Source organism: Amblyomma mixtum, chromosome 1 (assembly GCF_055824585.1).
Source record: "Amblyomma mixtum isolate Tamu chromosome 1, ASM5582458v1, whole genome shotgun sequence".
NCBI lineage: Eukaryota > Metazoa > Arthropoda > Arachnida > Ixodida > Ixodidae > Amblyomma > Amblyomma mixtum.
The window spans coordinates 322,984,270-323,006,753 of record NC_143012.1 but is presented as its reverse complement, the minus strand read 5'-3'; the positions used below and the strand labels follow the sequence as shown (position 1 = coordinate 323,006,753).

Below are 22,484 nucleotides of genomic sequence, written 5' to 3'. Positions count from 1 at the left end.
TGATTGAAAGTATGCTTACTAAACTTCTGTGTGATGAGCCATATGATTTTGATGTGAGATATGGAATGCAGGCCGTTACTTGAAGAAGCTGTAAAAACTTACTTATTAGTGCATGCGATATAATTAGAATAGACATACGAATCTTCTGTATATTTATGTGCAATTTTATTTCTTCTGTAGCGACATGCGCCTGAGTGCTTTATGCTAGTTGTCAAACTCAGAGCCATACAGGGTCTGTTCTGAAAGTAGTAGGACTGGTTTTTTCCTGGGCGAACGGGCGGACGAGAGGTGGTCTGCGCGTGCAGGATCGTTGAAGGGGGATATTGGGAATGCTGGGGAAAATCGGCAGTCGGCTCTCGGCCGTTGAAGAGAGGAGGTCGCTTGTACTGTGAACCCCTGTCGAAACGTCTCGTCACGCAGAATAATCGAGCGTTTACTGGATCAGCGATACGCGATCAAATTTTGAGTAAATCTTGGTAAAACGGGCAAAGAAACTCACAACATGATTACGGAGGCCTACGGTGACGCTTCCATGGGTAGACCAGGGGTTTTTTGAGTGGCACAAGCTGTTCCGAGAAGATAAGGAAAGAGTGGAGGAAGACGACCGCTCTAGACGCCCTTCGACCAGCAATACCGATGAAAATGTGTAGCGAGTGAAACATTTACTTAACAGTGATCGTAGAATGAGTATCAGAATGATTGCTGATGACTTGAGCATTCCTCAAACCCAAGTTTTTGAGATCGTTACAGAAAACTTATCCATGAGGAAAGCGTGCGCGAAGTTGGTGCCGGGAGTGTTGTCAGAGGAGGAAAAGGCCAACCGGTAGGATCTTCTTCATCATGTGAATGAGGACCTCGATTTTTTGCCCAGCGCAAGGCGGCAACGCTGCCTCAGCCCCCCTACAGTCTCGACTTGGCCCCGCCAGACTTTTTTCTATTCCCGAGAATAAAATCGACGCTCAAGGGGAAACATCACGTATCGGTAGAGGTGGTTCAACAGGCCGTGACGAGGGAGCTAAACAGCATTCCGGTCCAGGCGTTCCTCGAGGCGTGCGAAAACTGTAAAACTCATTGTCAGCAGCGTGTAGGTAGGGAAGGGTGCTGCTGCCTTGAAAAATTGCAATCGTTTGTACTATTCTCTTGAATAAATTTTGTTTAAAAAAATGAGTCCTACTACTTTCAGAACAGACCATGTATTAGCTGTCGCTACGGCGGAGCAATTGCTGACCGAATAATCGCATGGCTAGCACCAGCAGTAACTTACTACAACCGGAACGCAACTCAACTTAACTCAGTGCCTTTCTTCAAGTGGAACTGACTCTAACAAAAAGGGGCTCACGGGCCACCCCTAGCTTAAGTGATAGCGACGAGTAATAGACACCTAGTAATAGACACCTATTAGAGCCGAGTAATAGACACCTAATATGGTTGGTTGGTTTATGGGGTTTAACGTCCCAAAGCGACTAAGGCTATGAGAGACGCCGTAGTGGAGGGCTCCGGAAATTTCGACCACCTGGGGTTCTTTAACGTGCACTGACATCGCACAGTACACGGGCCTCGAATTTCTCCTCCAAAGAAATTCAACCGCCGCGGCCGGGATCGAACCCGCGTCTTTCGGGACAGCAGCCGAGCACCGTAGCCACTGAGCCACCGCGGCGGCTGAGACACCTAATATAGCCAGACGGCGCATACGCCGCCGCGTACCGTCTAAACGCACCCGAAAAGCCTTTTAGCATACCGTAACCTGGCACCGTACACTATCGTACCGAGAGCCAAAAGCAACAGCATGGAAGCCGCTGTTTTAGGACGGCGGTGAAGATGCTACCGCGGCGTTGTCGTTGGCAGTACATGATTAATGAAACCCTAACTACGCGGCGCAAAAAGAGAAAATAAGATTGGATGGCGTTTTCCTTTTTTTTCGGTTCTGTAAAATTAATGGGAAAGCAGAAAAAAAAAAGCAAGGGCAACATAGAAAGAAAAGATAAAAACATCTTGCAAACGGCAGTGTCGAACCGCTGACCTTCGAGAGGTAGATGGCAGTAGACGAGGATTCTACGCCTCGATTAGAACGTCAGGGCAAGGAACTGCCGATATTTTACTTTATTGATACGGTAGCGTTATGGAGCTGTGTCGCAGAACAGCTGGCGTCGTCGTCGGCGCCGTTGATGGTGCGCGAAAAATCAACGAAAAATTCTCAGCGAAGCAGCCTATAGGTGGGCCACCTAGGTCATGTGACCTTGTGACGTCATAACAACCTGCCCACCGGATTGTGAGCAAACTGCCTACCGTGACAGGTGGGAGTTAATGATTAGTGGCGAGAGGTTGCTCGTGAAGAGCAACCTTTGTATCACGAGTCACGCTGGTTACAGCACCAGCCATTACAGGGTAGTGGCGCATCGCTTAACCGCTGCACCACTGCAGCAGGAGTTGTATGAGGACTCCCAGGCATCTATGAATGGAAGGTAGAGAATGCCCAATTCCGCATTTTTGGGCATTAACCAATTATCGCTATCGCGTCGTACCCTTTTTATTGTGATGAAAGACTATATGCGCTCACCGTTTGGATTTTGCTTTATTTTAGCCCTTTCAGGGGTTATTTGCTGTGCATTTAACGTAATCATCGTACTAAACTTCATTTCCGGCCTTGTTTAGAGAACGCTTGTTCACTTAAATAGTCGCCTCTTGAAGTTTCCGGCGTAAAACACTGCCGTCGGACCGTGCCAACGTCGACTGTCGGAGCGCATTTGCACGTTCGAAGATTTCGGAAATCTGTGCACACTGCCGTAACTAGAGCACGTGAGTGCAGTACGTAGATAAGGTACTGCTTAAGTTGTGTGTCGTTGCACGGAGCGGGTCTGCCAGTCTTCGTTGAAGTGCATATCGTGACAAGCCGCCGCGCTACGCACGGCATTAGCTGCTTTTTACGTGATATAGTACTTGAAATTACACAAAGAAGGAGTACCTTCGATCAGAGAATACGTCACAATTCACCGGAAACATGAGGATTCGTGGCCAACGACGCAAGTGAGAGGAGGAAAAGCGCGAATTTCAACTCGAATAAAGGCGTAAGCCGTCGGTCGTCACGGTATCACGCCAAAAAGTGGGTCCTGGGCCCCGGCACCGTGGTTGCCTTCAGTAAAAATCGCGCATGCGCATTCGTGTCACTGGTGCTGGGGTAACGGTAACGGCAACGTGGTACACGGCATGCCGAAGGTCTCTAATAAATGACGATTGTTGGATTCGACCAACCCTCCGCAACGTGAGCAGTTGGCGCCATGAGGTCTGAGTGGGTGTATGCGTTGGTGTGCACGTGGTCTTGTCAGCGGCCAGTTGCCCGCGGCATGACAGAAATAAATTCCATTCTGACCTTGTCCGGACACACGGCGGCTTGGACTAAAGGGAACGAGGCGCAGCAGCTGAGCAGCGGCGGCGCAGGTCGAATATATGCGGCGACGGCAACGGAATCCGCTGTTTGTTGTGGGTTCTCAAGTTTACCGAAGACCGCGAGCGGGCGGGATTGCACTACACGGAGCAACGGCGCCGGCGTGACCGCGAGAAAATAGATCATAGAAGATGATCTTGCTGGGTGCTGGGGAACATTCCAGTCCCAAAAAGCGATGCCCGAACGCTGCATCAAAATAGCATCATCGCTGAAGGAAGATTGGCGAGGGTGTGAAGGTGACACCTTTTGCGGGCAGGCTTCGGAAACAAGTTAGCTAGTTGGATACCGGGGGAATTACGAACCTTTAAAATATTTGCGAGGTATGTTCTTTTTCTATCACTAAAACATCATGTGAAATAAATTCATTCTGTCTTCCGACTGGAACCATTTGCCCGTTATACCGCACTTCGGAGGAGAAAGCAAAAACTTCTCGGGCCGTCACGAAGTACGAACGAATGGTCCTTTTGCGTTATTCCAACGCGTTTGAACAGACTATGAACCGTTTCTTTTTCGCCTGTCTTCGAGGGTAAACTGTCATGCTAGGGTACACCGTCAGACAGAGATGTTTGTCTGTCAAATGCAGAGAAAGAGACAGATTGCTCGAGTGCTGGCGCATGCATTCAAAGTTGATTTACCGGTCTGCACCAGCGGCGCCCTCTCGTCCAGGCAGCGCCAAGCAAGACGAGATTACGTCTTCAGCAGATGACGCGAGGAGCCGCTACCTCCGTAGAAAAAATAATAATTAAGAAACCTCGACTGACCTCATGAAGGAAGGAGAGAATTACTCCATGATTCACCTCCATGCCTCGTCTTCCCGGCTTTCCCACGGTGTATGTAGTGCTCTTTAAGACATTCGCGTAGACGGTGGCGCTATCTCTTCCTCTAGGTAACACTGAGAAACTGTATGTCTGGCCGTGCAATGGGCCATACCGTCGATGTGCTGCAGGAGACTACAAAAGGGAGGGGACCGGGGTCGTGCTTTTGCAATTCCTAGTGGGCTCATAAACGGTTGGGAGCAGCGCCTGTTTTCATCGTGTGAGCTCCTAGTGGCTTATAATAGAGTGCAGATAGGTCTTAACCAGTGCATCACTTCAGTTCTGTTGCGCACCTTTTGTCTTCCCCTTCGATGAAATCGATTATTGTGGCATTACATGTGCACGGCTTTTCTAATGACACGTTTTGCGAGTGCCGTATGTCGAATATGTAGCAATGAGTCGATTGCTAGTGCTTATGAAGGTAAAAAAATGAGTGGACGCTTTGACAACCAAAGTGTTGAGAGGCGAAAGCCGAGGACACTATGCCGTGACGACTTCCAGTGGATGTGACATCGCACCGTTCTTGTGGCTATGTCGATACCCAAATTGTACATCTTTCGGGGATATTAAGTGTTAATTACGCTGAATTACAGATTTGTCCATGTAATTTGACTCAAATCCGATGTTTTTCCGACCATTCTGTGAATATTTTTCCCTATGCCGTGACGACTTCCGGTGGATGTGACGTCACATTATTCCCGTGGCTATATCGACGTCCGCGCTATTTCGACGCACTTTCGACACTTTTTCCTATAATTAATTAACTACTTTACCTACAGCCATGAAACTTGGCTTCTAGGTTTATTTTTTTCCTCCTCTGTCTGATGCAACCATGGGTTTTCTTCTATATTTTCTAGTTTCCGAGTTAAAGGCGCATGACACGCTTTGTTAACGGACGACAGTATGAGCCATCAAAGGCTCTCGCCTTAAAAGTGGGCGTTGGGTACTTGAGAGAAGATCAGCAATAATTAACCAACAACGATGCCAACGGTTCAGCTCCACAATACAGCCCAACATGCAACTCACACACTCACCTTCGACTGCAAACTGGGGGCAAGCATAAATAGTCTGTACTGAGGGATGTCCCGTGAGTGATTGTGGCGTATTGGTATTAAGCAAAGCTTTTCAATACAATAATGGGACTGCGCGGGCACAATCAAAGAGATTTAGTTACAGTTTGCAAGTTGAAAAACATTGTTAGTATAAGAACAGTGGGGAACGCTCTGGAACACAGTGCTTGAAATATACGAAGTGTTTCAGAGTAGGTGTTAACTAATTTTTAAAAATAGAGTTTTAGAGTAAAGAGAAGCTTTTTGTAGCATAGCAATACCAATAATGGCGGACGTCAACAAAAAACAAAACAGGCAAATGATGTCATCTAGTAAAGAGAATAATTAAATCCTAATAGTCACCTTCTTAACTATCCTAGATATGTACCTGATTGCAATTTGATATTTGTAATCGGCTGTTAGTAAATAGCCATATCAGTTTTTGGAGTTTCAAAAAATGGTTACCCTAGGCACTGTGGCTCGACGAAACTTGGCTATTTCCACTAGTTACGTGCACTGGAGGTATCGCTTTGCCTGAATACTTTTCTAAAGTGCATGTATTTTGGCCCTGAAACACCTGGTATTTTTAATGCAGTTCTACAGCTACGATTAATACGTTATGTTGACCTTCAGAAAACCAAAAAATAATGTTTGTTTGGAGCGTTAGACTGGTGTTTATGCTACAAAATATAACATTATTTGTTAGTTTTAACACATTAGCATTTAAATCAAACCATTACAATAATCTTTAACTTAATGTTAAACAAATGCTTTCGGTATAACATATAACGTTCTTTGTTCATTTTTAGCGTTAATGGAACGTTCCAGTCCAATAAGTAATGTCACTGTAACTTACACAGCTTTTTAGAACAGTATTGTATTATTCGGTGCTGCGTGGACTGTGATGTCAACGGTATTTTTGGGTCACTTGAGGCATGAAAGGAAATGGAATATGATCGCTGACACGTCGCTTGTTGTCGCTTGTTGTTGACACGTCTTGATGCGTGCTGGCGTAAGCATTGTGTGAATTCAAAACTACGTGTAAGCAATTATGTTGTACTTTTTTTTTAATTCCTCACGTGACCGAAAACCACATTTGACATCACAGCCATTGCTCAATTGATAAAACTGAAACGGAAACAGCATATAAAGAAGAAATTTAATTATAAATTATTAAATGTCGAAGGGAGTTACCGCTGGGTGATGGAGGTATGCTAATGTCTAACGCACAATTTAAAAAAAAAATTTGCCAGTCAAATCTTAGTGCCTGTAATTAACTTTGGCCACCCAAGGTGGCCAAAATTAATCCGGAGCCCTCCACTACGGCGTCTCTTATATCTCACGCTCAGCTCTGAGACGTTAAACCCCTCATATCATACCGGATCGTATGAGACTCAGCAGCACATAGGCACTGCTTGTGAGTTACTGACTCAGTGTGCTCAGCCGCTCAGAAATCTCAATCTTTTTCTCGTACGATCTATTTCAAGCACCGAAAGGACGGAGGGAATTTAGTTAATTACTTACAAAGAAGGTGGTAAAGTCTGGAGAGAAAAGTGTGCGGCCCTCGGCATGGTATAACGTCAAAGGTCACAAAAGTGTGGTCAGCCCAAGATTTATGTCAGCGTTTGCACGAATGAGCCGCAATATTCGGCTTAGTGCTTCTACAAGCGCTGAAACACGCTTAAAATTTTCTGCCAAGTTTAAACATCTTCGCTTTAAAAGCGGTGTAGGGACGACGTGCGTAAATTTCAGATCGGATTTAGTCGCGGCGTCATGGCATGTGTTAGACTAGTATGTCACCTGAGAGGGCCGATGTTGCCAGGTACTGTAATGTAGGAGTACTGCAGTTGCTGCAATCACTTTTAGAAAAAAATATGGAGAGGATCCGTAGCCGCTTCATTTCTTGCTCTACAGTCGGCATGTCGAAATGTGGTTCAGGCTTTTCTCTCTACCGCATTCATTGTACTTAAACGTGCTGGGCTTCCAGTCTTAACCGCTAGCTTAGCCTCAGTTTAGATTAATGCCCAAGCGTGCAACCAACCCGCCGTCTTGCACCGTTATAAACAAGCCTCCTCAGTACAAGTGCTCACAGAAAGGGATAGATGTTCAAGCCCGTAGCATATCCTTCGTCTAACTGCGTTACAAACAAGTTCCCTTGGTCGGGGCATGGCTGGGGTTAATGACCAAACGTACAGCACGGCCTCCGTCTCTATTTGTTGTAAACAAGCGCCCAGAGCGACACGTGCGACGGTGCCCCAGACCAGTGCGGCGAGCGGTCGGCCTTGAGCGACAACAAACCTGCGCTGAGCGGAATGAACGGAGGAAAACAAAACATGCGGAAAGAACACTTGGGAAGGTCGGGAGCGCGTACAAACAGCGGTTCGAGCGCCGCCTCGTGGCAGTTTGGAGAATGAAACGTCGAAAGCGGTAAAATTTGTAAGGCGGCAGCAAGAGTGGCCTCGGAGCATTCGCACGTTCCGTGTTAGTCTCGACTTAAAGAACCTCACAAACCAGTCGCGTACCTCGGAAACGTCCAGGCTTTACCCTCTCTCATGAAACAGCCCTTCGAAGCCGTCTGCTCCGGCGGCCATGGATTCCGGAGCCTTGCCGCTCGCCACCGCTGCGTCGAGTCCCTGTAGACTCTCACACGTTTCGTTTCTCTCGTGACATCGAACTCCACAGTTGCTGCACCATAACGAAGAGAAGGGGATACCGACGTCGACAGAGATTACGGATACTGCTTGAAAACGTACGTAGAATGTGTTACCAATTCGGAAACTGCAGGCTCGGGTAGGTGCGTTGTGTAAGATGAATGTTTATACGCGTACGTATTTAACTATGTAATTTTTCGGAGTACGGAAAGCTGACTAAGTTCTCTTGAAATCATTGCTATAAGTTCAGCGTTATGCTTTTATAAAGCGCATTTGTACTGGATGGATCTACGTAGGGGTTGTTGTAGCTCTTCTATATGTGAAGTTTTATGAATTTAATCCGTATTATGGGTGTATGTCCAAACCGACAAGAAAAAAAGAACCCTGCGTCGGGATTCACTTCAACAAAAAAATCAACACAACTGATGTGTGCATGACCGTATACTCGGTACACAGATGGCACTTACCTCGACAAGTAGCTGATGCTCTAATAGGCAGCTATCATGAAATACTGGCAGGAAAGACTTCGGGTGATGTTATGTTGACAGTTGCTTCGAACTGGTGTTTCTGAAAAGGACGCCGTCTAGAAGCCAGAGACAGCTAAAATTTCGGGACCTGTCATCTCGCGGTAAAAAAGTTAGGTAGGAGCCTTTTTCGCTGTTTCAGCAAACGTTAACCTCGATCATGCAACCGCTGTGAATTAGGCTGTTAGTAAAAAAAAATATATATACTTCCGGAACTTTATATTTTTCTGTGCTATTTATGTTCCCTGTCGAACGATGTCTTCCTCTTTCTTCATTTTCTTTTCAGACGCTCATTTAAATAACGAGGGAAATCTAGCTGTACAGGCACTTCTCATGCGTGAGCTGTCACACTGTTATGACACTGCGCAAGAAGTGGTCTTGAATGGGCTCTCTTCTCAGGGCTCGGCTATTAGCCTTCTGATGTTAAAGGAGTAACGTATACCTTTCAGTATCGAGCTGTAATTAGCCATTGTATGGCTGAAGGTAAAGATGAAGCAGTTTGGCGAAGATAATTCAGGAACACTTGTCATATCGACTTGTGTTACCGACACCTCGAAACTTTACCAGATGCATCTTTGCCTCTTAGTAACAATGGCACATAATCACCCCTGTTTCGTCAGTGCGACTTCCCGCCGTTTCCTCACGGGTTGTCAGAAGCGCTTTAGCGTCCGAATATATTTGACACATTTATTCGCGAGTAAGATTTTGGATTCTTTTTCGCAGGATTACTTGCGATACGAATTTGATCGCCGTGTTTCATGCTTATTAAGCAAACCAGGATGCAGTTATTCTAGTATCACTTACAGGTCTTCTTTTTGACGTTTAACATATATGAGTTTTGTTTTGTCCTCACGTAAACTCGTCAAAGATTCTACCAGAAAGACGCTCCAGGTTTATAATCCGTTTCAGTGCCGCAGGTCCCCAGAACATATGGTTCTGAATATCACAACGATTGAATTCCGCACTTATTCCATTTTGAATCTTCCCGACATCCGTTAATGGCTTATGCAAAGCCACACCGCCGCTGCCACCGAGGCCTGCCAGAATCGACGTGGCAGATGGTACGTGAGAATGGCATAAGGTGTACAAAAAACAGTCACTTTTTTTTTACTGGCCCCGACCTCATTCATTGCTATCCCATTCCGTAATCGCAGATATTGTTTCTTTATCAAGCAATCACCAGCTTATTGTAATTTGCTATTATTCTTTGGCACTGTAGAAGGATGTCATCACGTCTCTCATGCGTGGCACGAAACAGCCTTAGGAACGATGCGATGTGCTTTTATGCGAAGCATACTACTTTAGCTACCACTTCAGCCCTTCACCGTGGTTATGCGGCTCCAAATCACGTGATACATGACGTCACACCACGTGACACGATGACGTCACGACAGTGGAGAAACGGGGGCCCACCTCGCGCCGTCGCTGTGGTTGTGCGCCTCCAAATTACGCGACACGATGATGCCACACCACGTGACACGATGACGTCACGACAGATCGCCGTCACGTGCTGGGAGAGGGAGAACGATGCCATCGCACAGACGCCGGAATGTCCTCGAGCGGCATTCCCGCGCATTTCGAACGCGCGTTCACACTCGGTGTAGGTGAAACGCTCGCTCCACCGGGCAGGCGGACGCGGCTTCCGTGGCAATCCAGGCGCTCACCCAACGCGCGTCTCGGGGTTAGTCGGCGTTCCGCTGTAGCCATGCCGTTGTCTTCCCCCACGACGAAGGCTTCTAGTGGTTGTATTAAAATGACCAAGTATTCAACCAAGGAAAGCCATGTATTACCAAGCCTAGAAATCAATATGCTTCGCATCTGACTAGGCGTAACCTTAGCTAAGCCATTTTTGTTTTACTTTAACCTTTTTTTTTTTAGCATTCACCTTAGTGAGCTCTATTTTAGAAGCAGAGGGAGACGAACGACATCCTGTCCTGTCGCGACAGCCAAGCTTTAAATTACGGAGGGGAAGCGAGTATGCGCCTCCGAGAGCTGTGTCGTGTTATCTGTTTTGACGACGGCCAGCGAAGGTGAATAACCCTGGATGGCAGTGAGGACAGACATCTGGATGGAAAGTGAATAAACTCCAGAGATAGGTCGGCAGCTCCGCCGAACGGCATACCAGTGAAAAATATGAGAGAGAACAGAAAGTGGCGATAGACGCGAAAAGCACACCTCTTGACAATGCTATCATCGTTTGCGTCAGTTAGTTGCTTTTCTTTGTTGTTTTTTCTTGCGTGCGCGACTTCCGTTTGACATCGGCTTCGCGTGTGCAGCGCGGCACGACCGGGACTCATGATGCACTCGGAGGCAGCCACGGGTGCAGCGTTTCCAGATTTGGAACATGTGGCGCGGACAGAACTCGGAGAGACGGCGGAAACCAAGGAGAAATGTCTATCGGAGTTGCGGCAGCTTATCAAAGGTGAGCCATTTCACGAACCCATACCTTCCCCTGCAGTGAAAAAGAAAGCAAACATAATATACGACCTGATTCCTTGTTTATTGATATTCCTTGTATCAGCGTTTCCAAAAAGATAATCGCAGTGCGAACGAGTGTCTGTTGACGGTTCTTTTGACAACAGCACTGGCACTGACACACCTTATGCTGGTATCAAGAAAACACCGGAGTGTTAAGGGCTGCTGCCATTCGGCTATTAAATGTAATACCTCTTTTAACGTTTCACTCGCCGCTGCGCATAGCCGGAAGAACCCACAGTACCATCCACCTATTGCTGAGGTGAACAGGTTGATTCTTCATTTGCTTGATCTTACTGGGGCGCTGTGCTGAGTAGTTCGGAAAGTGGTTAGTTAGGATGCTCGAAGAAAGGCCACAATTTGATCGCCAAGCATATTTTGAAGAGAAAACTTAAATGTGTGTCCTGAACCAATCTGACTTGCCCTTGTACGTAATTCGCAGCCAACAGTTCCTTGGACTGGCCAACAGACGAGAAGTTCCTGGTTAAATATCTTCGTGCCCGAAAGTACAACGTGGAGTTGGCCTTCGAGGCCATCCAGAAGTACTTCAGGGTGAGGCAGAACTCACCGGCATTCTTCAAGAATCTCACGCCGTCCAATGCGTGCTACGAAACGGCCATTCTCGACAATCATCTCGTCATGATCTCCAAGCAGAGGGACCCCCACGGAAGGGCTGTTGCTATGATGAAACTCGGTGAGACTTGCCTTCATGTTGCAGACATGCAAAAGAAGTGAATTGGAAATTCTTGTGCAATTTTTAACTTAGCTCAACAAAACGAGTCATTTGAAATGCATTGTGTACAGTGTGAAGACCACACATTTACTGCTCTACATCGACCTACGTCTGAAAATGTTGAATCCTTATTTTGCACCTAAGTTTTCAGATGTGCCAATGTACGGTCAATAGCCCTGCGAGAATAACAAACAATGCACTAGTTTACTAGATTTATTCATGTAAAAATGTTCGCCCGATCAGATATCTCCATGAGGAGTGGTCACACGCGTCATTAGTGATAATTTACCCATACTTCTCCTTACTAACAAAGCCATCATATATTATAAGCATCTACACAGAACATTCCGAACTTGCATGATAACAGTGCACAAGCTTCAATCCTTGAAACAATTTATTGGGGATACTTATTAGCAGGAAGTGTACGAAAACCGCTCATCTAATGCTACCTACAGTGTTTCTCGAGACCTTTTGTTGCGTTTATAACGAGCACTTCCCATTTTAATTTGTAAAGCTAACCAGAAAAGCAAAGAAACCATGCGTTTGCAACGAATTACTGAAAAGATTGGTTTATGGTTTATGGGGTTTAACGTCCCAAAGCGACTAAGGCTATGAGAGACGCTTACTGAAAAGAATTTATTTTATTTATTTATTTGGGAGATACTACAGTCTCGGAACACTGAACAGTTTGGAGCATACATATACAAAGTTTTACATAGCGGTGCTCTATTCTGCTATTTATGCTTTATTCGATTTGCTATGCAATTGTGAACTCTGTCTTTGCCAACATGCCCTCAATACCCTCTCAAACCAGCATCCCTACCACACGCTGTTTCTTTCTTTTTTATGTTGTAACAGTTCTATACGAGTTTCGAACGTGACGTGCGTTTATGAGAATTTCTAGCGTAACTCACATCTGCTGACGGCTGCCAACTTGGAGCTCGGGCCCTGTCAAGCTGCGATTCGAGCGGCTTTTAACCCAAGCCACGTCCTTTGTTGTAATGGAAATAAAGGAAATAAACTTCACTTGCTTTCAATACTTTCATTGCCTACTGAAGGGAAATAAGCCGTGACGTCCAACTGGAATATGTCATTCTTCATATAATCGCATGGTAGCCTGAAGCAAGAGTGACAGCCTGGTAACCGGCTGCCGAATGGAAAACTTTTTTGGTTTCCTCAGCGCTTTATGAACGGGAAACTTATTGGGCCTGGACACCTCACAGGCGCCAGAAAATCGCCAGTTGAACTCATATGTGAGCAGATCTATAAGTGCTCGCCCCCGTGAAAGTTTCTGCGGTAGCTATTGCTTCCGCAGCATGCTGCCGTGTTTTAAGCGAAATGTATCTTTTTACCCTTTCCCAGTGCATAAAATTTCGCGTTTTAGGAAACTACGCACAGGCCATGCCGATCACTGAATGTCCATGTGTTTTCATGCATACATAGGGCGATGGTCTTACGAACGAACCCATTGCGAGCACAAGAAAATTTTGTGGGTGTTTTGGAGATCCTCGGCGCCTTACTGCCTCCTATCAGTTTCCTTAATCCACATTTTTTCCTCCACATGCTGCTAAACGGGGCATTATCTTCGTTACCTTTCAGTCACAAGGAGGAACGTGGGCAGAACTGAAAATAAATGGGAAAGGCTCTTATCCTTCAGTCGACGTATGCAAACTACTCGTTAAGATGGTAAAAATAATCACCACGACGATAATGATTACGAAATGCTTTTTTTGTTTGGTTCAAGGAGCGTGGAACACGGACATCTGTTCGGTCACGGACCTGGTCAGGGCAGCTTTGGTCATGGCCGAGTGGACCTTGCTGGATGAAGAGACGCAGATCCGGGGAGTTGTCGGTGTGTTCGATCTCAAGGGTCTGACTTTATATCACCTTGGCCACCTGACGCCTTTCCTACTTAGGAAGTTGGCCCACATTGTGCAGGTAACAGTCAGTCTCTGGAAAGCGTTCGCTGACATTTTCTTAAGTATCTGCAACAATTCATATAGATATTACAGTATATTGAAGACGTACTTTTAAATTTTCATTTTCTTGGCATCAGTGTATAAGTTTCCTCTGTATGTTATATTTTGTAGGACTGTTATCCAGCTCGTCTCAAAGCCGTCTACGTCACCAATCATCCTCCCATATACAAAGTTCTGTTCAACGCCCTCAAGCCTTTCCTGAAGTCCAAACTTTTACAACGGGTAAATATATTCTCCAAGATGATACCTAAACTGTTCCACCGTTTTCTGACTTGTCACACTGTGTTTCTGTTACATATAGGTCAGGATTACCTAGACACGAAAATTGCATGAATTCTTGTACTTTATACGTGTACAGGATCAAAATTCAACTTCACAGATTTCGTAAAATTAGGCGCTGAGAGTTGTATACGATCCGCTCTACATACAACATGTGCAGCCAAGGGGACGCGAAATGAGAAGATAATTGTATCAAGTACACAACATCTAAAAATTATTACTGAACTTTAAGTGTACAGTCAGTGGGCATAATTAAATTGGAAATTAAGAGGAAATCGCATTACTACACAATTCCATTTGGCGGAATTATTCTAGCACGCATGGGTCGGAGATATTCATGTTCAAATTTCAACTCAATCCGCGAAAATGCGCAAGCAGGGCAGTATCCAACGGCGCGAAACTCGACCCGGTGTGACGCGGCCTTTCTTTTGCCAACGGCGTAGAGCGACTGGTGTAGCTATTGTTTCCCTCTCACTTCCCGCTATCCAGGTGGAAGAGACGCCCGACGCAAATAGCTTTGTCACATCAGGTAGGAGTTTCTCGTCGAGTGTCACCGCCTTGCATGGGCAATTACGCGAAATCAGAGCAAACTCCGGAGGCGAATATCTCGAAACACTCGTGCGCTAGAAGAATTGTACCAAATGATGTAGTCTAGAATTGGAACACCGCGGTTTCCAATATAAACGCTCGCCCTAGCCGCAGTGGCTAAAAAGTTAAATATATTTTAGTTATTTAGAGCCTGATGGTCGCATAACTTATGTGCAAACTCAAATTACACGTAGAACATAATGACTAATTTTAACAAATCTGTAAAGCTTAATTTTGATCGCCACGTTGCATACGTGTATGCAAGGCTTTCTTGGGCTTGGTTGCACACATAGATGAAAAAGCACCAGCCTGGAAAAAGACCGAGTTACTGGCCTTCCTGCGGCGGTACCGGCCTTAATCAGGTCGCATTTCTGTTTTCCTGATGAAGGCTGGACCCTCTGGACAAAATGCTAATAAAGCATTCTTCATGGAGAGAGCAGCGCGAAACAAGAGGTAGGAGAAAGAAGACGCGCTGACGAGTGTCGATGCACAACGTTTTGTATTAAGAAAAACAGAGATTTATAAAGAGAAGTCATGTCACATTAGAAAGAGGTCGGAACAAGGTAACGTGCGCCCTATTATGACCGCTCGTCCTGTCCTCTTCTCGATCTTCAGTCCTGTCAAGTTTGCGGTTATCCCTCCTCCCCAACATGTCTGACCAACTGGCCCAAAGCTTCCCCTTGTTGAGCCCTATTATGACCCCGCTATCATTTCGTCGCTTTGAGTCTCCAGGATGGCTCCCCATTCCGGTGGGGGCCAGATTGTGGTGAATAAGTTGAGTAAAACGGCTAGGGGCAGACGAAGACGAGAAGTGTGGCTGCTCCGCAGACTGCGAGCTGCTAAACCTGAAAACCACTGCTGCGTTTCTGACGGCTACCAGAGGGTTAAGTCCCGCCGTACACACTAAATATCATTGTTTTCAACCTGACCCGAGAGGAGTAAATACATGTACAGGTCTTGTCCTATGCCACTTAGTACTTCTAAATCAAAGCTTATGTATTTCATTCGCAGTTCTCTCATGTCCAAGACTTGTTTTATAAAAACGATTCTGTCGACTTTGCCACCACTTTATATGCCTCGGCGTTCACCTGCAGTCAGACCGAGCATCACATCGTCACGTTAATTTAACTTTAGCACCTGCTGACCGCTCACTCGGTCTCCTAAAGCGTTACCCCAAACAGGCTCCTCCGCATCTGAAGAAACTTGCTTACATCCCTCATTCGTCCAAACATCGAAAATTTGTCAGCCATTTGAGATTCTGACTAAGTCTATATCGTAGTAAATATTGAGTCCTTGCAGAACCATGCTGTGCATTTAATTATTTCAGATTACTCACATACCTTCAGTATCACTGCCTTAAAAAATCGTTCCGAATTAGAAGACTTATCTCAACGTTCTAAACTTTCGCGACCAGCGCTCTTACATAAAGATTTTCACAATCCGTCTTCACACCACGTTTTTTTTTACCAGTCACCGTCAGACTTCTTTCCACTTCTTGACCATCCACACAAATTTAAAGGTATCAAGTGCCGTTCATCTGCATTTGTGAAATCATCCATATACCATCTACTATCGAGTGGAACAACTTGCCACGCACATAGCCATTGAACAGGCACGTAGCCAAGAATTTTTTTCTGGTGGGGCCCAAGGTAATTTCGTATAGCAGGCAGGGAAGGTTGGGGGGGGGGGGGGGGGAGGGGGGGCTAACGTTGTTGGCAGCTGGCTGAGCACTGCCAGGAGTACAGAGAGGAATCCTGGACTGCCCCGCCTCCCCTGAATACGTGCCTGCCATTGAGCCTAACGCATTGAAATTTCTTGATTTAATGGGGAGTGAGATTGTTGTTTAAATATCTTTTGTTACTTCTTTGCTGGACGCATTTTTAGTTTTTTTTTCTGACTGTTACATTCTTCTATTGTTGTAATGCCTTATTCCTTAGTGCCTACCTTGGATTGGTAATATAATGATGCCAGTCTAATGTGTTTGTGTACTCAGTCTCAAAAATTGTTGCACTTTCATGTTGTAACTAGCCGGCTTATTGCACATTTTTATAATTCTTATGCTCCTAATATTGTCATCATCATCAGCCTGACTACACCCACTGCAGGGCAAAGGCCTCTCCCATGTCTCTCCAATTAACCCTGTCCTTTGCCAGTTGCGGCCACCGTATCCCCGCAAACTTCTTAATCTCATCCGCCCACCTAACTTTCTGCCGTCCCCTGCTACGTTTGCCTTCTTTTGGAATCCACTCCGTTACCCTTAAGGACCAGCGGTTATCTTGCCTTCGCATTACATGCCCTGCCCAAGCACACTTCTTCCTCTTGATTTCAATTGGGATGTCTTTAACCCGCGTTTGTTCCCTCACCCACTCCGCCCTCTACCGATCTCTTGACGTTACACCTATCATTTTCCTTTCCATTGCTCGCTGCGTTGTTCATAACTTAAGTTGAACCTTCTTTGTTATCCTCCAAGTTTCTGCCCCATAGGTGAGCACCGGTAAGATACAGCTGTTGCATATTTTTCTCTTGAGGGATATTGGTAAACTACCATTCATCTGAGAGAGCCTGCCATATGCGCTCCACCCCATTCTTATTCTTCTAGTTATTTCCCTCTCATAATCGGGATACGCGGTCACTACCTGCCCTAAGTAGACATATTCTCTTACTACTTCCAGCACCTGGCTACCTATTGCGAACTGCTGTTCTCTTGCTAGGCTCCTAATATTGTACTGCACACTAAACCCTAGTCCCATGCAATATCCTCAAAAGAAGGAATTTAGGGGTATGCTGAATAAAGAAATAAATAAATAGACACCAAATCCACAAATCGACCTTTGTGACACCGGGCACTGAAATGAGTTACGGTGTTCTGCCCTGGCTTGACAATTCTACATTGCAGGGCATAAACTGCTCACCTTCAGTCACGACGAAAAAATGACGCTAACTTCAAAACGTCCTGTCACATTTTTCAAATTGTGCCCTATACGATGGAGGAATGGAACGATGGCCTCCTTTTATCTTTCTTTCTCTTGCTCTGCCACTGGGATCCAGCAACAAGGGAGCTGATGGAAACGTCACTCAGCCACCTGTACCGCTCGTCGGCAAAGCTGTTTTCTTCTTTATGTTCTTTATACGTCTGGAGAGAGAGAGAGGGCGAGCTGTTGAACTATCGGTGATGCGGGAGTACTGTAGAAGCTTGATGTGAATCTTGGCGGCAGGCTTCATAACGGCTCCACACGCAGCCCTGATAAGTTTGTATAAAGAAACCGAAACTACATGTTGGTTTCAGCTGTTCCGTCCACAATTATACTGATGAGCCCAAGTGTCTCTCCTACTTTCAGTGTGAATCTTTGTTTAAGCCTTCTGCCTCATTTTCCCTATGCATATGTAAGTGAATAATGAAAGGCGCATGCGCACATCAACGTAATAATATGAGTTGTTCTCTTTATTTGTTACGCAATTTGTGACAGATTCCCCGCCGCAGTGGCTGAGCGGCTGTGGCGTTTGGCTGCAGATCACGAGGTCACGGGTTGGGTCCCGGTCGCGGCGGCCGTATGTCGATAGAGGCGAAGCACAAAGACGGCCGTGTGCATTGCGATGCCAGCGCACGTTCAGAATCCACAGTCGTCTAAATTTAACCGGAGGTCTCCCCTACGGCGTCCCTCTTAACCGTTATGTCACTTCGGCACATTAAACCCCACAATTCACAACATAACCAGAAATTCTGGACAGGTGCGTTTTAAACGGAAAATTGTTTATGAACGCAATTTTTTTCATATCGTAAGATTACAGTATTACAAATACTATATCCGCAGATCTTCCCCTGGTAGAGTTGTAGGTTTTTGCTATTAGCGTTTATGCTGTCGTCAAAAATGTCCCCCCATTGGTATTAGATGGCAGTCTTAACCACTCGACGCGAGCGAAGGACAAACTTTAAAAGAAAAATTTTATCTATGCATTGAAAGATTGGACTGTAACCTTCAACATTTTCGCAAAGTGTTTTACAATATTCCACACAATATTAATGCACGTCGAGAAATCCTTGACATCTTTGCGGCAGATAGGATAAAATGGACTTTCATTGTTTATGCTCTGTGCAGAAAAGAAAACTTTGCAGTGTTAATGTGTTCCATTGTTGTACTCTCATATCACATCGCTTTTTTGAGTATAGATATAGTTGTGTGTATAATCACTCGTGCGCAACTGTGCCTACACCTGCGAAATGCGCTGACTTATGCTCTGAAATGCGCTGAAATGCTCTGACTGATGATGAATAGCTGTGCAAATATTTTTTTTGTCTCCAGCTTCTAGCTGTGTACCAACAAAAGCTCGCTTTTCTTTAGTTTCAGTTCCTGGGGAATGACCCACGAGCTTTCCATGGCCTACTTCCGCCCGACTGCATTCCAGCCGAGTTTGGCGGCACGCACGAAGACTTCGATTATCACAGCCAGCATAAGGACGTGCAAAGCACGAGCGGCTACTTCGAATACGTGAACCGTTTCGGCTTCCGGTGGAAGTGAACACAAACTGAACAGCCTGTCCAGAGGGGAAGTACTGCCTACAGGAGCTGTCTTCATCGACTGTGACAGCGAGGGCTCTTCGCGGCCGTACTTTATGTTCAGACCAAGAAATAGGCTCTGTTGTTTCGTTGTTCTAAGCCTAGCCAACAGCACAGCATGGCTAGCAGCAAACCAAGTAAACTGAACGAAGAGAAGCACCACTTCGAAGCCAAGTTAGAAGGAAACATGAATTCACGGTTGCCCTTGCGCGATCCGAAGTGAACTGCACTGGCCTCATATGAAACGGTGAAGAAGACATGGCAACGTGTCCGTCCCTGATTTTCTTTTATGCGAAACATACTAGCCGCACAACCGAGCTCTTCCTTGCTGCGCCGCGCGCGGCCGCGTAGCTACCACTTGACCTACATCGGCGCACCACGTGATATGACGTCACAACAGCTGCGAAAGCTGGGGCTCAACTCGTGCGCTCGCTTGCGGACGCGCAGCCTCCACCGGCGGCCTAACTCCCGCTCCTTCCGCTAGGGGCGCTGACGTCACAACAGCTGTGAAAGCTGGGGCTCAACTCGTGCGCTCGCTTGCGGACGCGCAGCCTCCGCCGGCGGTATGCTTCGCATCCTAGGCTTAACCATAAGCTAAGCCAGGGCATTTTGTTACAGAGACATTCCTTCTAGTTATCTAAACCAGGCTGACTGCCAGTGCCATCGCAGGGTGCCACACTCATAGGTCACAATAAAGCGATAGTGCAAACACCGGGACGAAATGAAATTGTCTCGTGTGTGTTGGTAACAAATATCAACAGCGCGAGCGTGTGCAGCAGCAGCCTCCTGAACGACCGGAGAGAGGGGCATGAACCACTGGCGCCATCTGTAATTTATTGTCATTTTTATTTGTTTTATTTTGTATCTGCAGTTTCAGCAGTTGTCTTCAACATAGCCGGGAATCATCATCCACAAATGTCACTTGTCATCATCATCAATGTCATCACCATCCCAAATGTCACTTGATGTCAAATTTTGTGCTAATTCAAGCTATCACTTGAAGCGTAATCCAAAATAGTCTCGGCTACTTTCAGAGGTGCGTGCGGAGGTAGTTCGTTCACACTAGCTCACACAAAAGCACGGAGGGGCGAAACGGGAACAATATTGCCCCTCCGTCTGGATCCTGCGTGTAGATTTCTCGTTGTTAATTCGTACCAATTATCTAAAATAACATCTGGCCACTGAGATTTGCTTATTTAATTACATAACAAACAGGTTATGGAGAAATGCGCATAAAACTGGCAATTTTCAAGAAATCGATGCTCCGCTGTGGAGAAGGTGAACTAGTCTGCTATTGATCTCCACGTGCGATACCCCGTAGTTTATGAATGGTTCGTCGGCAGTTTTGTTATAAAAATATATGTCAGGAGTGCTTTTCCATAGCTGCTCCGACTATAATGAGATGGAAGAGCCAATAAGTGCCACTGCGTCAGTTTTCTGGTCCCAACAATGCAAATAGAACTTGGGAGCAGAAGGTATACCTACGCTATGGTGGACCGCTTTCAGGACCATGACAGCTCCGTTTTATGTGGCATCCAGCCTATATTCTTAGAAGATGATTTACCTTGAATAGAGGGAAGCATATACAGTGTTTTGCAACTTTATCATAGCAGGTTTAAAAAATTCTCTCATCTCAACAGGAGGCCAGTTTGCAGTGAAACCACGCAGAAAGCTTGAGGTAACGTTTTCCTCACAGTAATTCTGACAACGGCACTTGTTTGATTTGGCTGCTTATGATGCATGATGCAAACCCGTAATTGTCTGCGACGATATCGACGAACCGAAAGCCGCTGACGCCGGGTCGGCGTCGAAGGGCGGTGGTTGCTCAATCAAAGGAACCGCGCACCTTGTAACGCTCGCTTCTGTGCCTATCGCGTTGTGACGCTTTCTCCTGCTGCCAACAGATGGCGCCACCGCTGCTGTTGGGCGGCAACCAGGTGTTAGCGGTTTTCGGTCCAACGATCTTTATAGCAGACGATTCCGCTTTTTCATCATGAGCAGCGGAACCATGTAAGTATCGCTGTCAAACTTGGCACGAGACAAAAGTTACATTAATACGCAAGGTGTGGTTTCACTGCAAACGAGCTTCAGTTGAGGCTGGAGAATTTTTGAAGTTTGCAATCATAAAGATGCAGAACACATGTATGTATGTATGTATGTATGTATGTATGTATGTATGTATGTATGTATGTATGTATGTATGTATGTATGTATGTATGTATGTATGTATGTATGTATGTATGTATGTATGTATGTATGTATGTATGTATGTATGTATGTATGTATGTATGTATGTATGTATGTATGTATGTATGTATGTATGTATGTATGTATGTATGTATGTATGTATGTATGTATGTATGTATGTATGTATGTATGTATGTATGTATGTATGTATGTATGTATGTATGTATGTATCTTCAAAACTCACTATACACACACCGGATTCGTATATGCGCGGCGAATAATTAAACACTGCATTATTTATATCGAGCGATTTCGGTTCTGGTTCCTGAGCGCCTACTTTCCTAAGACGCCCGAACTATGGGAGAGCATGGAACCCTACTCACGTGGGTCCCAAAAGTTGAGACGCACAGACTGCAGCGTTACCTGCTCTCGCACACATCCTGTACATATCGGCGCTTTTATAAATGCCGACAAAATTAATCGGTACCGCGGTATGCTGAGAAAAGCCAGGCAAGCAGGGATGACACCGCAGTTCTCACCAAGCGCCTCGCCTAGACCAATCTCAGTCGGCAGGCCGGGTATGCCAACGTTTCTGCGTTGAATTTACTTTGTGACACTACGCCGACGCCAAGTATTCTTCAGGACACAATGCATTTTGCTGGGATATCAAAGAGAGGGTTCTGGTTCACTAGGTAACACCTGCAATAGAATGCTTCAGTGCGTTTTAAGCCGTTGAAGAAGTGTTATTGCAGTCAGCGACAGGTTGCTCGCTGACGTAGCACGCGTGGCGGTGGCCGACGGCAATTAAAAAAATTAAGGTTTCTGCAGCTTTCATGTTTCTGATAATTAAAATAGAAGGAAGCAGATAACAAAAATTCGCTAGAATAAAAGTAGAATAAACAAAGATAACTAGATTTTTAGCTAGATCTTGCAAAAAGAGCACGATTAGCAACTCGTGGCCGAAGGAAATTTTTTGTAGCCAGTCGCTTTCAGACGTAGCTAGATTTACCCAACAAATAGCTAAACTAGCAACACCGGAAAGAGGTCAGTAACCGGAATCTTACCACGCTGTATCGCAGCAGGCCAAAAACCTCCTGAAGCTGGACAGCGGCTTCGCCCCCGCCTCCCCCTCCTTATTGACAGATGACGTTCCTGCATCTGGTAATGAATCGTGCCCGTCCGCTGTCTCCGCAGGTACGCTTATTTC

The 22,484-nt window shown here is 45.8% G+C and overlaps 1 protein-coding gene across 1 annotated transcript; it reads left to right on the top strand.

The window, feature by feature from the left end:
• Positions 1 to 7,729: 7,729 nt before the first annotated feature.
• LOC149372736 (alpha-tocopherol transfer protein-like) lies at positions 7,730 to 19,435 on the top strand. Its single transcript, XM_089587122.1, has 6 exons — positions 7,730 to 8,055; positions 10,758 to 10,903; positions 11,399 to 11,650; positions 13,434 to 13,627; positions 13,780 to 13,890; positions 18,876 to 19,435. Exons 2-6 carry the CDS (start codon positions 10,777 to 10,779, stop codon positions 19,050 to 19,052), a joined length of 861 nt encoding a protein of 286 aa, XP_089443248.1. The 5' UTR covers positions 7,730 to 8,055; positions 10,758 to 10,776; the 3' UTR covers positions 19,053 to 19,435.
• Positions 19,436 to 22,484: the final 3,049 nt, after the last annotated feature.

What these genes read in the sequence shown, in the direction of transcription:
- LOC149372736 (XM_089587122.1), top strand. Translation starts at nt 10,777, where the DNA reads ATGATGCACTCGGAGGCAGCCACGGGTGCAGCGTTTCCAGATTTGGAA. An exon ending in GTTGCGGCAGCTTATCAAAG is followed by an intron (nt 10,904 to 11,398) that starts GTGAGCCATTTC and finishes CGTAATTCGCAG; the next exon opens with CCAACAGTTCCTTGGACTGG. An exon ending in AGTCCAAACTTTTACAACGG is followed by an intron (nt 13,891 to 18,875) that starts GTAAATATATTC and finishes GCTTTTCTTTAG; the next exon opens with TTTCAGTTCCTGGGGAATGA.